The sequence below is a fragment of the Saimiri boliviensis genome, chromosome 14 (assembly GCF_048565385.1).
Source record: "Saimiri boliviensis isolate mSaiBol1 chromosome 14, mSaiBol1.pri, whole genome shotgun sequence".
In the NCBI taxonomy this organism is placed as follows: domain Eukaryota; kingdom Metazoa; phylum Chordata; class Mammalia; order Primates; family Cebidae; genus Saimiri; species Saimiri boliviensis.
In genome coordinates, this window is record NC_133462.1 from 52,273,377 (window position 1) to 52,287,228 (window position 13,852).

Consider the following 13,852-nt stretch of genomic DNA (forward strand, 5'->3'; position numbering starts at 1 on the left):
CCAGGCCTCCTCCGGGGCATGAAAATCGGCAGTGGGTTCCTGAGCGGCGGCGGCGGTCCCGGCAGTAGCGGCGGTAGCGGCTCCGGCGGCGGCGGCGGCAGGAGGGCGGAGATGGAGCCCTCCTTCCCCCAGGGTATGGTCATGTTCAACCACCGGCTCCCCCCGGTCACCAGCTTCACCCGGCCGGCGGGCTCGGCCGCCCCTCCCCCGCAGTGCGTGTTATCCTCCTCTACCTCCGCAGCCCCGGCCGCCGAGCCCCCCCCTCCGCCAGCCCCGGACATGACTTTCAAGAAGGAGCCGGCGGCGTCAGCCGCGGCCTTCCCCTCGCAGAGGACCTCCTGGGGATTCCTGCAGTCTTTGGTTAGCATCAAACAGGAGAAACCCGCGGATCCCGAGGAACAGCAGTCCCACCACCACCACCACCACCACCACCACTATGGGGGGCTGTTTGCCGGGGCTGAAGAGCGGTCTCCAGGCCTAGGAGGCAGTGAAGGGGGGAGTCACGGCGTCATCCAGGACCTCAGTATTCTCCACCAGCATGTCCAGCAGCAGCCAGCCCAGCACCACCGTGACGTATTACTCAGCAGCAGTAGCAGGACTGATGACCACCATGGCAATGAGGAGCCAAAGCAGGACACTAATGTCAAAAAGGCAAAAAGGCCAAAGCCAGAATCTCAGGGAATCAAAGCCAAGAGGAAGCCAAGTGCATCTTCCAAACCTTCTTTGGTTGGAGATGGAGAAGGTGCCATCCTCTCCCCCAGTCAGAAACCTCATATCTGTGATCACTGTAGTGCTGCTTTTCGAAGCTCCTATCACCTGCGGAGACATGTCCTCATTCATACAGGAGAAAGACCTTTCCAGTGCAGCCAGTGTAGCATGGGTTTCATTCAGAAATACCTGCTGCAGAGACATGAGAAAATTCACAGTCGAGAGAAGCCATTTGGATGTGATCAGTGCAGCATGAAGTTTATTCAGAAGTACCATATGGAGAGACACAAGAGGACACATAGTGGAGAAAAGCCATATAAGTGTGACACTTGCCAACAGTATTTTTCAAGGACTGATAGATTGTTGAAGCACAGGCGCACATGTGGTGAAGTCATAGTTAAAGGAGCCACTGGGGCAGAACCGGGGTCATCAAACCATAACAATATGGGTAATCTGGCTGCGTTGTCTCAGGGAAATACAAGTTCTTCAAGGAGAAAAACAAAGTCAAAAAGCATAGCTATTGAAAAGGAACAGAAGACCGGTAAAACAAATGAGTCACAGATTTCAAATAATATCAGCATGCAGAGTTACTCTGTAGAAATGCCTACTGTGTCTTCCACTGGAGGCATAATTGGCACTGGAATAGATGAACTGCAGAAAAGGGTGCCAAAATTGATCTTTAAGAAAGGAAGCAGAAAGAATACAGATAAAAACTACCTGAATTTTGTGTCACCGTTACCAGACATAGTTGGACAGAAATCCTTGTCTGGAAAACCCAGTGGCTCACTTGGCATAGTATCGAATAGTAGTGTGGAGACCATTGGTCTTCTCCAAAGTACGAGTGGCAAACAAGGTCAAATAAGTAGTAATTATGATGATGCCATGCAGTTTTCAAAGAAAAGAAGATATTTACCAACTGCCAGCAGCAACAGTGCCTTTTCTATAAACGTAGGACACATGGTCTCCCAACAGTCTGTCATTCAGTCTGCAGGTGTCAGTGTTTTGGACAGCGAGGCACCGTTGTCACTCATTGACTCCTCAGCTCTAAATGCTGAAATTAAGTCTTGTCATGACAAGTCTGGAATTCCTGATGAGGTTTTACAGAGTATTTTGGATCAGTATTCCAACAAATCAGAGAGCCAGAAAGAGGATCCTTTCAATATTACAGAACCACGAGTGGATTTACACACCTCAGGAGAACACTCAGAATTGGTTCAAGAAGAAAATTTGAGCCCAGGCACCCAAACACCTTCAAATGATAAAGCAAGCATGTTGCAAGAATACTCCAAATACCTCCAACAGGCTTTTGAAAAATCCACTAATGCAAGTTTTACTCTTGGACACGGTTTCCAATTTGTCAGTTTGTCTTCACCTCTCCACAACCACACTTTGTTTCCAGAAAAACAAATATACACTACATCTCCTTTGGAGTGTGGTTTCGGCCCATCTGTTACCTCAGTCTTGCCATCCTCATTGCCAAAGCCTCCTTTTGGGATGTTGTTTGGCTCTCAGCCAGGTCTTTATTTGTCTGCTTTGGATGCTACACATCAGCAGTTGACACCTTCCCAGGAGCTGGATGATCTGATAGATTCTCAGAAGAACTTAGAGACTTCATCAGCCTTCCAGTCATCTCAGAAATTGACTAGCCAGAAGGAACAGAAAAACTTAGAGTCCTCAACAGGCTTTCAGATTCCATCTCAGGAGTTAGCTAGCCAGATAGATCCTCAGAAAGACATAGAGCCTAGAACAACGTACCAGATTGAGAACTTTGCACAAGCTTTTGGTTCTCAGTTTAAGTCGGGCAGCAGGGTGCCAATGACCTTTATCACTAACTCTAATGGAGAAGTGGACCATAGAGTAAGGACTTCAGTGTCAGATTTCTCAGGGTATACAAATATGATGTCTGATGTAAGTGAGCCATGTAGTACAAGAGTAAAGACACCCACCAGTCAGAGTTACAGGTAAGGTCCCAAAAGTGACCAGGCTGGGAGTCTTCTAATGTAATTTTGTTTTATTTTGAGAACACTGCCATTGGAATGTTTCTACACGATCCTATTAAGAATAATGTAATGCCCTTTCAATGCAACTTTTCATATTTAGTTTATTTTGTTAGCGTGATTTTAGCTGTTTGTATTATGATTTTTAATCAAAATCAATAGATTAAAAATAGTTTGACATTCAAAGTGACAATGTTTAGCAATCAAATTTACATGTATAGATCGTCAGGGAATAGCCCAAATGTTTTAAATGCAAAAAAAAAAAAACACCAAAAAAACCAAAAAAACAAAAAACCCTACAAAAAAACAAAACAAAAAAAACTTCGTTGCTAGGATTAAGGTTATTCTAATTGCTTTACTCTCAGGAAAGTGTAATAACGCATGGGAATTCTGTACGTTATCACTGTAATGGAATATCCAATTTACAGATAGTATGATATACATTTCATCATTTAAGTAAGGGATCGAAAACATTTCAAATTGCTCTCTCTGGGCTGTTAAACATTTCGTCATTTAAGTAAGGGATCGAAAACATTTCAAATTGCTATCTCCATCTGGGCTGATCCAAAATTCTGAGATTGTTGGCTACCTATATTTTGCAGCTTTTAAATGTACTCTGAACTTCCAAACCATGTTCATTCCAGCCTGGTAGAACAAATATTCTTGGATCTTTGATCAAAGCCTGGAATGATAGCTTTAACAAAACAAGGAAAAAAAAAAGCACCCTCTCTTTATCCCAACTGTAACAAGGCTGTAATTCCATTAAGCGATTCTACTGACATCTAGTACAGTGTTGAAGCCCAAGTGGTTAGCTGGTTCCAGTATTAGAACCCATATAATTAACTGAAATTTGGGGTATGCATTATTTATTATACATGGCCTAAAATGATTCTTTTTTTTCTGTGCTATTACATATTACCTACACTTATGTTTTTGTTTTTGTTTTTGTTTTTTTTTTAATTTTTGTTTTTAGCCTCTTTCTTAAGAGTTCCCGGGCCTTCCTTATTCCCTCTTTCTATTTTGACAGTTTTAATTTTAGAACCATTTACATTCCAGTAGGTAATTTACTATGCGCTTTATTAGGACATCCAAATACAAAACAGTAGGGTAAACATCCCTCAAACCCACCTTTTTTAAAAAAAAAACCCATACAGATTTCCAGATATAATAAAACCTCATGTTCTTGGATAGATATTAATAAGGTTATAATTCCAACTGGTGACATAACTCCTGTGAGGGTTAAGAATGTGTCTGCATATAGTAATAACATCAGAACCTCTTTGTGAAATTGCGGCCTTTAATGTACATTTTAGCAGAAGGGTGCGTTGGTATTGTACAGGGGTCTTGTAAAGTCATCAAAACTTGCTATGAACGCTAATTGCCATTTGAAGCTACTGATAGGCAGTGGCTCTACTCTAAACTGCTTTTTAGCAATTGTATTTTTTTCCTGATTATATTTTTTAATGTACTTTGATGTTTATGCTGATGAGTTTTTTATGTACTTTTGGTGATGTTTCAGTCTTATGTACTCTTCTGACGTCAGAAAAGTACCACTGGTTGTTTGCAGTCTTATTGTGTAATCAGCCTACCGCAGGCTTCCATGTATGATAAAGTAATTAATATTGTGCAAGTGTAAAACACTTCTGTTATAAAAGCAGTGTTTGGAAATATAAGAAATATTAAATATTGTTACAAAGTATTAGTTAATTTCCTTTTCCCACTTTCTTACCTTTAGCTTTAGCTGCTAAAGGATCACCAACTTGTCATTACAAGATTCTTAGAAAATGTACTTAATCTTTTTAAATACACTCAGTACTAAAAAGTGTTTATTTCTTATTTCAGTAAGTGCGGTAAGTTCTGTTGAGTACAGAGTACAAGCTGTAATCAAAGGATGGAGAGGACCTTTACCACTGTATCTCTTAAGCTGTATGATTTTTCTCCAGTTTGTTTTATACAGGTTTTGAATTTCTTTAACTTTTATTGTGTGTACTGAATACTGCATATGTATTATTCTGATTGTTTGCTCTAGTTTACTACCAATAAAAGTCCTGTTAATCACAAAATTGAAGAAAGGAGGTATCACTTAATATCTAGTCACATTTTTTCAGATTTTTCTATTAACATTATATAAAATATTCACATCCATGGCATTTAGAGGCTTGTATTTTAATTGTATTTTTTTAACTTAGGTATTTTATGTTTCTAGGTTTATTTTAGTTGCAATTGGATTCGAGGCTGGGAATGGTAGCTCACGCCTGAAATACTAGCACTTTGGGAGGCCGAGGCAGGCAGATTGCCTGAGCTCAGTATCTTGAGACCAGCCGGGGCAACACGGTGAAACCTCACCTGTACTAAAATACAGAAAATCAACTAGGTGTGGTCATGTGTGCCTGTAGTCCCAGCTCATCGGGAGGCTGAGGCAGGGGAATTGCTTGAACCCAGGAGGCGGAGGTTGTAGTGAGCTGAGATTGCACCACTGCACTCCAGCCTGGGCAACAGAGCAAGACTACATCTCAAAAAAAAAAAAAAAAAAAAAAAAAATTGGATTCAGATTTATATAATATTAAATTTCTATTCTATATTACTATGGACATAAAACATTATTCAGTGTTAAATGTTCATAAGATATTCAATGTTCATAAAACAGTTATATTTCAGTGTTTGAAATACATTTATATTCAATGTTACTAAATTCTCTGTGATTAGGAAATGTAATGTTTTATGAACATTGAATATTATATGAACATTATGTTTTAGCTGCATAGTAATACGGAAGAATAGAAATTTAATATTATACAAATAAGAATATGTTTTATTTAAATTGGGTTAGCCATCTTAATACTACTCCAGAGGAATTATTTATTGAGGTTTTATTTTAAATCAGATTCCATTGGCTTCTGGTTTTAGGTGGATCCTTTTCTGCCTCAAAAAGGTAATATAATGTGGAACCAGATTTGGAAAAAAAAAATGTTTTTTAAAAAGTTGTGATAAAATGACAGTACAATTTGGATTATGATGGTCTTGAGCATTTTAGGTAAGAAGAAGGTATTAAATCATAGTTAGCAATATTTTTAAAAGTTCAAAGTATAAATATTAGAAGGAAAGCACTAAACTTATAAATAAGATGCAGAAACTGAAAAATCGTAAATACGTAATAGTATTAGTAAACTTTTAAACCTGAAGGAGAAGAAGTAGATCATAAGACAATTGTGCTTTGAAATTTAGTGGCTACAATGTTAAGGAATTGGGAATAGATACGCTAAAGGAGAAATACAGGTCTCGAATAGGTCTTTGAGGCTTTGGGTTTTTTGGTATATGATAGTATTACAGGAAATGATAAAGTTTTGTGTTGCTCTTTTTTGAGACATAGTTTTGCTCAGTTGCCCATACTGAAGTGCGGTGGCGCAATCTCAGCTCACTGCAGCCTCCACCTCCCAGGTTCAAGAAATTCTCCTGCCTCAGCCTCCCAAGTAGCTGAGATTTCAGGCATGCACCACCAGCCTGGCTAATTTTGTGTTTTTAGTAGAGATGGGGTTTCACCATGTTGGTCAGGCTGGTCTTGAACTCCTGACCTCAGATGATCCACCTGTCTCAGCCTCCCAAAGTGCAGGGATTACAGGTATGAGCCACTGCGCCCAGTGATAAAGATTTATATTGCGTATAAGCATGAATTTCTCTGTAGAGAAATATCTGTACTTGTGAGGCTCTGTGATTAGGAAATGTAATTTTTTATTTTATTACAATTTTTTTTTTGCCCAAGGGTGTTTCCTAGACTTGGTCATTTTCTTGAACAAGAGTGTTAAGCAGAATCTCAATGATTCTGCATGGAAATCCAACTTTTGATTTCTTTGTACAGGTGACTTATTCTGTGTTCTAGAGTGACTCTAACAAATTGATTTTTTTTTTTTAACCTGTCCACCTGCCTTTATTTCTTCTGTGGAATGTCTGTCTCTGAATATGATCATTTTAAAATTAAGATTTTTTTTTTTTTTTTTAAAGATGTTAGGGTATGAAGTAGGAAACAATGCTTTTGGATTTCTGTTGTGCTACTGGAAATTCAGAATAAGGACTACCATAATTTAGCAATTGCTGGTCAGTATTTTTGAGGTAATTTAATAATGAGAACAGTGAAAAACATTTATACTTTAATTTTTAGCGTGCTTTTAAAAAGTTGCAAACTGATACAGCTATTTCTACTTTAGTTTTTTGTATTAGGCTTATCAGATGAGAGAGGCAAATGTTTGTATTCATTCCTGTCATCTGGCATTTTGTAGTTACTTGCCATTAGTAGCATTTAAGCCTGAATGCTACTAATGACAAGTAACTACAAAATGCCAGATGACAGGGTGACAGTTTGAACAATATGGCTTCATGAGGTCACATGGAATGTCTACCTTCCAAATTCATAGGCTCTTGTTGTTTTGAGACAGAGTCTGGCTCTGTCGCCCAGGCTGGAATGCAATGGCGCAATCACAGCTCACTGCAACGTGTGCATCCCAGGTTTAGGCGATTCTCCTGCCTCAGCCTCCTCAGTAGCTGGGACCTCAGGTGCCGGCCACCACATCCAGCTAATTTTTGTGTTTTTAGCAGAGATGGGGATTTCACCATATTGGCCAGGCTGGTCTCAACTTTGTGATCTGCCCGCCTTGGCCTTCCAGAGTGCTGGGAGTATAGGCGTGAGCCCCACACCTGCCCCCCCATTGGCTTTTATTAAATAGAAGAACTTCCCTCACCTAAAATAATTAGCTTCTGAACTTCAAACTTCTACTTTTTGAGTAAAACATACCTGAAGACTATCATTTTCTGAGTTTTATGGTCTTCATGTTTTCTATGATAACATACTGATAGGATTTCATTTTTTAAATGTGATACAAGACCCTTTTGTTAGTGCTGTGATATGATCCATGCATCATGTTGGGTGAAGTTATGTCAGTAATGTTCCATGAATATTTTGTTATGGGATCCGCCCTGGTGTTTAAGAAGAGAGGTCTGTGGTGGTTTACCAGTCTGCTTGTACCCTCTATAAGACTGATCGATACTGAGGGAAAATACTGTATTCTCATTGTATTTTTTTATATTGTTGGTAACATTTAAAATGAACATTAGCATGAACACAGCATTTTAGAATTCTGTTGTCTTACACTTGACTGTATTTGAGTGTGACTAATTTAAATAGATTCTATTTAAATTCTTGATTAATCTTTGGTTTACTCATAGAAGTCATGCATAATGTTTTTTTTTGGGTCACAGACTCTGGGCAGCTGATAGACTTGATGGCCCCCCAGCCCCTTTACATTAGTAGAAATACATCAACAAATGAAAATGTGCAAGCCAGTCTACATGCTCACAAGATCTCCAACTTTGAAATAAATTCTTAGTTATGGACCCCAGGCTAAGAATTTAGAAGGCATCCTAAATATTGAAATTTTATTGTATAGATAATTAGAAAGTTAAAACCTAAAAAAAAAAAATCAGATATTGGGGGTGCTTCTGAATTGATTTATCTGCAGTTTCACAACTTAGCATTTATGAAATTCATTAGGTTACATAAAGAGTTTTATGATAAATTGGTCTAGTAATTAGTTGAATAGATTTTATAATTCTTTGCACTTCTTATAATAACTACCATATAGGTAGACTTGACAGTAGTTTATTATTTTCTGTCAACAAAGTTGTGTTTATAGTGTACAACGATTACAGTCAACTACTGTGGTTCTTCAGTTGCAGAGTAGCTTCCCACATAAGTTGGGGCAAAAGTGAAAAAACCCCAAGCCAACCTACACTTTTTACCTAGGAGGAATAATATTGAGTTCTTAATAACAGTCTGTACTTCATTATAGCCTGAGTGTCAGTAGCTAGGTTGAAATGTACTGTGCATGATAAGCCTTGTAAAGCATGTTATATGTTGAAATTGGTATCTTGGGAAGTGTAGATAGATAGCTGGAAAAAAATTTAATGATTTGGGCCTTATACTCTAGAGGGGAAAATGTATTTCCCGTGTTTATAGAGAATAGAAGAATAATGGGCAGGGGTTGAGTGTAAAGGGAATTAAGGGATATCTTAGAATGGAGAAGAAAAGAAATAGATTTTGAAGGAAAATAGGGAATATAAAATTTACTCCAATATTAACAGTGTTAAAAGAGTAAAGATCTTTAGTTGGAAAACTGTGTTCTGATTTTGTTGTTCTTTCAGTTCAGACTTATTTTAGTACTTTGGTTTGTTATGAACTTTAGAACTATTGTGGAACAATTAATAAATAACTCTTAACAGACAACTGTGGTGAACTTCTGTTTACATTTCCAATCTAGGAAAAAGATGGCTAATCTTTGTGTTTATGTATTAAATCTTTAGTAACTCATAAAATCACACAACTTCCATTGGATGATAAGAATTTTAAATAACTTTTTTCTTACTGGAACAATTGCAGTCAAAATTGTCATATGTGATCAAATGAATATGAACAGAATTTAGGAATTAAGACCAAAGCTCTGAATCCAAATTCTTTACCCACCAAAAAATAAATTTACAAATACAGTGTATGAAGTCATGTTGTGTTACAACAAAGGAAAAGTGTGAGTGATTATAAAAAATTGGAAGCCCTTAATTATTTTTTGTTTTGCTTTGAAAAAATGTTTACAATCTTAACTTGTGACTAGTTCATTTGTTTATTCTACGTTAGATAAGAATCTTGTTTTATAAGTATTATCTATTGGAAAGTTAAAGTTTTAAATGGGACCTACAATTTTAAATACTGAGTTTTGGAATAAATACGGTTTTAAAAGTCTGGAAGTGACATTTTTTAGATTCATTTTAAAGAGTGGATTGCAAAATTGGATGACAAGATCAGCAGCAGTATAACTATTTTATGTTTGTGCATAAACTAGGCTCTGCCTACAAGGAAGCCAAGTGCAAATATTTGAAAGAGAGTTCCTTCTTTTTGGAGGATAATGAGAACTGTAAATGGGTGTCATTGTGGGTCTCCATGAATAGACAACCCATGACCTTCATCAGCTTAGTGGTGGAACTGGAAAGAGCTTTTCTAAGACTTGCAGTTTTTTACTTTGTGGCCCAAAACAATCAAAGTGCCTGGTATAGATTAGAAAGCAGACTGAAATGAGACCCGAAGTTTTCATCTTGCAAGTTGGTAAGGTATAGGGATAAAAATTATGAAAATGTTTGCATTTAATAGACCCAACGTGTCAATTTTCTTTTGTTTTTTTCTTTTTATTTTTTCTAATATGTAAATTTTATTCAGTCAAGCATATTAGAAAACTGAGCAAGATTTCCTAGCACTGCATAAATGCATTAAGTCACTTTAAAACTTGTTCTTATACTGCTCTCACTTTTGTTGTAAGTAGCCTTACAATCAGCATCTTCAAATTGTGTTAATATAGCATTTTAAGGATTATGTTGTTTGTAAGGTAAATTACTGAGGAATTTTATTCCTTTGGATTTCAGGGTACAGCTGTAGAAGGTCCAAATGTTTAATTTCTGTATGATGTCCATTAAGATATCATACACATTTCTATACTCAGTCACATTTGGAATAGTTAGCTGTGTATTCTTTTTATGAATGTTTATGTTGGTAATTTGATCTCTTAAAGGTTTAGTTGAGAAAATTTGCAAGGGTAATTAGAACCATTGCTTCTTTAGTAAATAAAAAATTAGGTTATGACAACACTTAACATAGAGTGTCCAGGTTTAGTTGAAAAAATATTAAAAAACAACCTATGAATGTTGAACATGCTGTAAAAAACAAACTATTAAAACTTGTGGCAGGTTTGTTTTAGGAAGGGAAGGAATGACTGTTGTGTAAGGACAGAGTGAAGAAAGATCTAAGGAGATTAATATTAATTGGCATGTTTACCATGGTCATACACTTAAAGACCTTAAACATTTGAATTAGATACATGTGGAAGACTGATAATAATGGCCAACTGATAATGGGTTCCTGTGGGATACTGCTGGTGAGTGATAGGAATGTATATGAAGGCAAAACTAAAATGTAATTTGGGAAGATTTCTAGAGTCGCCCGATAGAATAGAACATGGCTGGGCACAGTGGCTCACACCTGTAACCCAGCACTTTGAGAGGCTGAGGTGGGCAGATCACTTGAGGTCGGGAGTTTGAGACCAGCCTGACCAACATGGAGAAACCCTGTCTCTACTGAAAAAAAAACTTAGCCGGGCGTGGTGCATGCCTGTAATCCCAGCTACTCAGGAGACTGAGGCAGGAGAATCGCCTGAACTCTGGAGGCAGATGTTGCAGTGAGCCAAGATCAGGCCACTGCTCTCCAGCCTGAGCAACATAGTGAGACTCCATCTCAAAAAAAAAAAATTTATGGTTTTTCATTTTGTTCACTTTGATTTTATTAAATGTCTGAAACTAATTGATATTTGAGAAGGAGAGACAAAGGTATATAAAGGAGATAATGGTATTTTTGCTAATAATGCTAGTGTACATGTCCTATAAAAAGGAGAAGAGGTAGTATTTAGGAAAAGAGGAGAGAAAAAGGAGTCCCTTGCTTTGAAGCTTTTTTCTGATAACATTAAATTTTCTCTCTTAAAACGAAATTTTGAATTACTGTAATTCACTATGGGTAAGTATATGAATTGGAAAAAAACACTAAACAACTGACTTGTAATACAAAGTAAATGATACCATTTTTATTTATAGTGAATGTGAGAGCAGAAATTCAATGTATATGTAGAATTGTCTTTCCTAAGTCAATTTTGTTTATAAGCCATGTATAGTTATTTAGATGATAAAGTTTATCTGTACCAAATCAGCCATGCAGTTATTTAGATGATCAAGTTTAGTACAGATAAACTTGATCATCTAAATTACATGGCTTATGAAGTATGTTATACATGTATTTGCTTTTTAATAAAATATTCAGAACACAAATCACTGGTGGCTGAATATAGAAAATACACTTTCAGAGATACTAGCAAGAGCAGATGGTGAGGACATTGCTCTGCAATAAATAAGATTAATGTGTTCAGAGCTGTTAAGATTGTGAAGAGAAAGGCAAGAAGTTTAGGCTATCAACAGGAGGCAAGTAGTGCCTGAACCTGCCTTGAGTTTTGAAAAAGCTCATTTCTTATAAACATTCCTAGAAAATTGGGCTTCACAGAACAGATACTGTATCTGGAAATCTTGATTCACATATGTATAAGGAATATCCATTTTTTCCTTGTTTTCAAGAATAGCCACTTCACATTTTTTAGGTGACTCTCAAATGTTGGACAGGAGCAGTTGTTAGGGTTTTTCAAATATAAGTTAGGGAACTATTGTTTGGAGAAAACGGAAATTTTTCATTTCATAAGATTATAATGCATTTCTAGAAATATGTATTGAAAGGTGGAAATTATGTTAAAGATACTAAGTAAATATATGGTGAGTATGTGAAATGAATCTTAGAAATGATCACCTCAATGTATTATTTTAATAGAGTAAAACAAAAATGTTTTAAATAGTTCTTACTTTGGTAATGGATGTCTTAAAAATTCGGATATTGCCACCATTTCTATGAAACTGAAGCATAGTAAAAGCTGGAATTTATAAATGAATCTGTTTTAATCATATTTTATAAATACAACATCACTTGATTTTAAATTAGGGATGAAAAAGATGTTTAGATAATTTTACAGTTTTTCTTTGCTTTACTGATTTGATTTAGAATTGTCTTTTGGGTTTGCGTGTGTGTGTGTGTGTGTGTGTGTGTGTGTGTGTGTCTGTGTGTCTGTGTGTGTGTATGTGTGTGTTTTGAGATGGAGCCTCGCTCTGTTGCTCAGGTTGGTGTGCACTGGTGTGACTCTGTTGCTCAGGTTGGTGTGCACTGGTGTGATCTCCACTTGCTGCAACCTCTGCTTCCCGAGTTCAAGCGATACTCCTGTCTCAGCCTCTCAAGTAGCTGGGATTACAGGTGCCTGCTACCACACTTGGCTAATTTTTGTATTTTTAAAATTAGAGATGGAGTTTCGCCATGTTGGCCAGGCTGGTCTCGAGCTCCTAACCTCAGGTGATCTGCCCACCTTGGCCTCCCAAAATGCTGGGATTACAGGCGTGAGCCACTGCACCCGGCTTGTTTTGTTTTGTTTTTTAAGTGTAGGTGGGGTTTTGCTATGTTGGTCAGGCTGGTCTCAAACTCCTGACCTCAAGTGATCCTTCCGCCTTGGCCTCCCAAAGTGCTGGGACTCAGGAGTGAGCCACCATGTCTGGCCAAGAATTGTCTTTTGTAATAAAAATAAGCATGTTGCTGTTACCAGAGGTAAGTAAACATAATTTATAACTTGGAAATGAATGACATTCAGGGCTCCTCTTGATTTTAGTCCCAGTTACATTATCTAAATCGAAACTTGATGGACAACTGCCTGGTCTTGCACTTACTTGGAATATATTCTCTCCTCCATTTAGCTGCTTTCAATCTCGTGATTTTAAACTGCTCCTAATACACCAGCTGTCAAATTCCCAAGTTGTGTATGTGTTGTGTTAACTATTAAGTGATGTTGAAGCAAAATGATTGTGGAAAAGAAAGCATTTCATAATCTATTGAAATCTGATACATTAGTAATTAGTATATTATATGGCAATCAGAAATAAAGCTAAATATATGTATTTAAATATTAACCTTCCAGCACATCACCTCCAAAACAAGACTAAAATATACATAGATGAGGATTACATTATGAAAAAGGTGCTGTGTGAATATAAAATTGTGTAGTACTGGGACTTTTAGATTCTTCATTCCATAAAGCATTACTTGGATCTTAACAGCCTTAGAAGCTGAAAGGAAAGCAATACAGAGAGAGATGGCATGTACCTTTTATTAACAATTCATCTAATCAGCCCTCTGCTGCTCCGATTCCCGTCTTAGTGCAAAGTTGGTTAGATGCTACCGAAATGCCCTCTTTGGTTGTCTAGGGCCTGGCTGTGAAAGTGGGCCAGCATCATTTAGGAGTATGTTAGATATGCAGTCTCAGCCTCACCCTAGGCCTTCTGAATGAGAACCTTCATTTTAGCAAGATGCTCCAGGTACATTAGAATTTGAGAAGCATTGTCTTAAAACTCTTTCACTTATGCTCCAACACTCTCTTTGACCTTCCTTTCTGCTCATCAAAATCCATCCAGTTGATCCCTAATTC

General features: G+C 37.3%; 1 protein-coding gene across 2 annotated transcripts in view; it reads left to right on the forward strand.

Moving 5' to 3' along the window:
* The window catches only part of ZNF281 (zinc finger protein 281), a 32,090-nt gene that overhangs the window by 329 nt on the left and 17,909 nt on the right, over positions 1-13,852 (forward strand). The window contains exon 2 of one of the 2 annotated variants that reach the window (XM_039466897.2): positions 1-13,852. This exon is cut by the window's right edge and continues 17,909 nt beyond it. In XM_039466897.2, the coding sequence (XP_039322831.1) occupies positions 19-2,673 (2,655 nt within the window). In that variant the 5' untranslated portion in view covers positions 1-18 and the 3' untranslated portion in view covers positions 2,674-13,852. The other variant, XM_010348992.3, reaches the window with a different exon arrangement.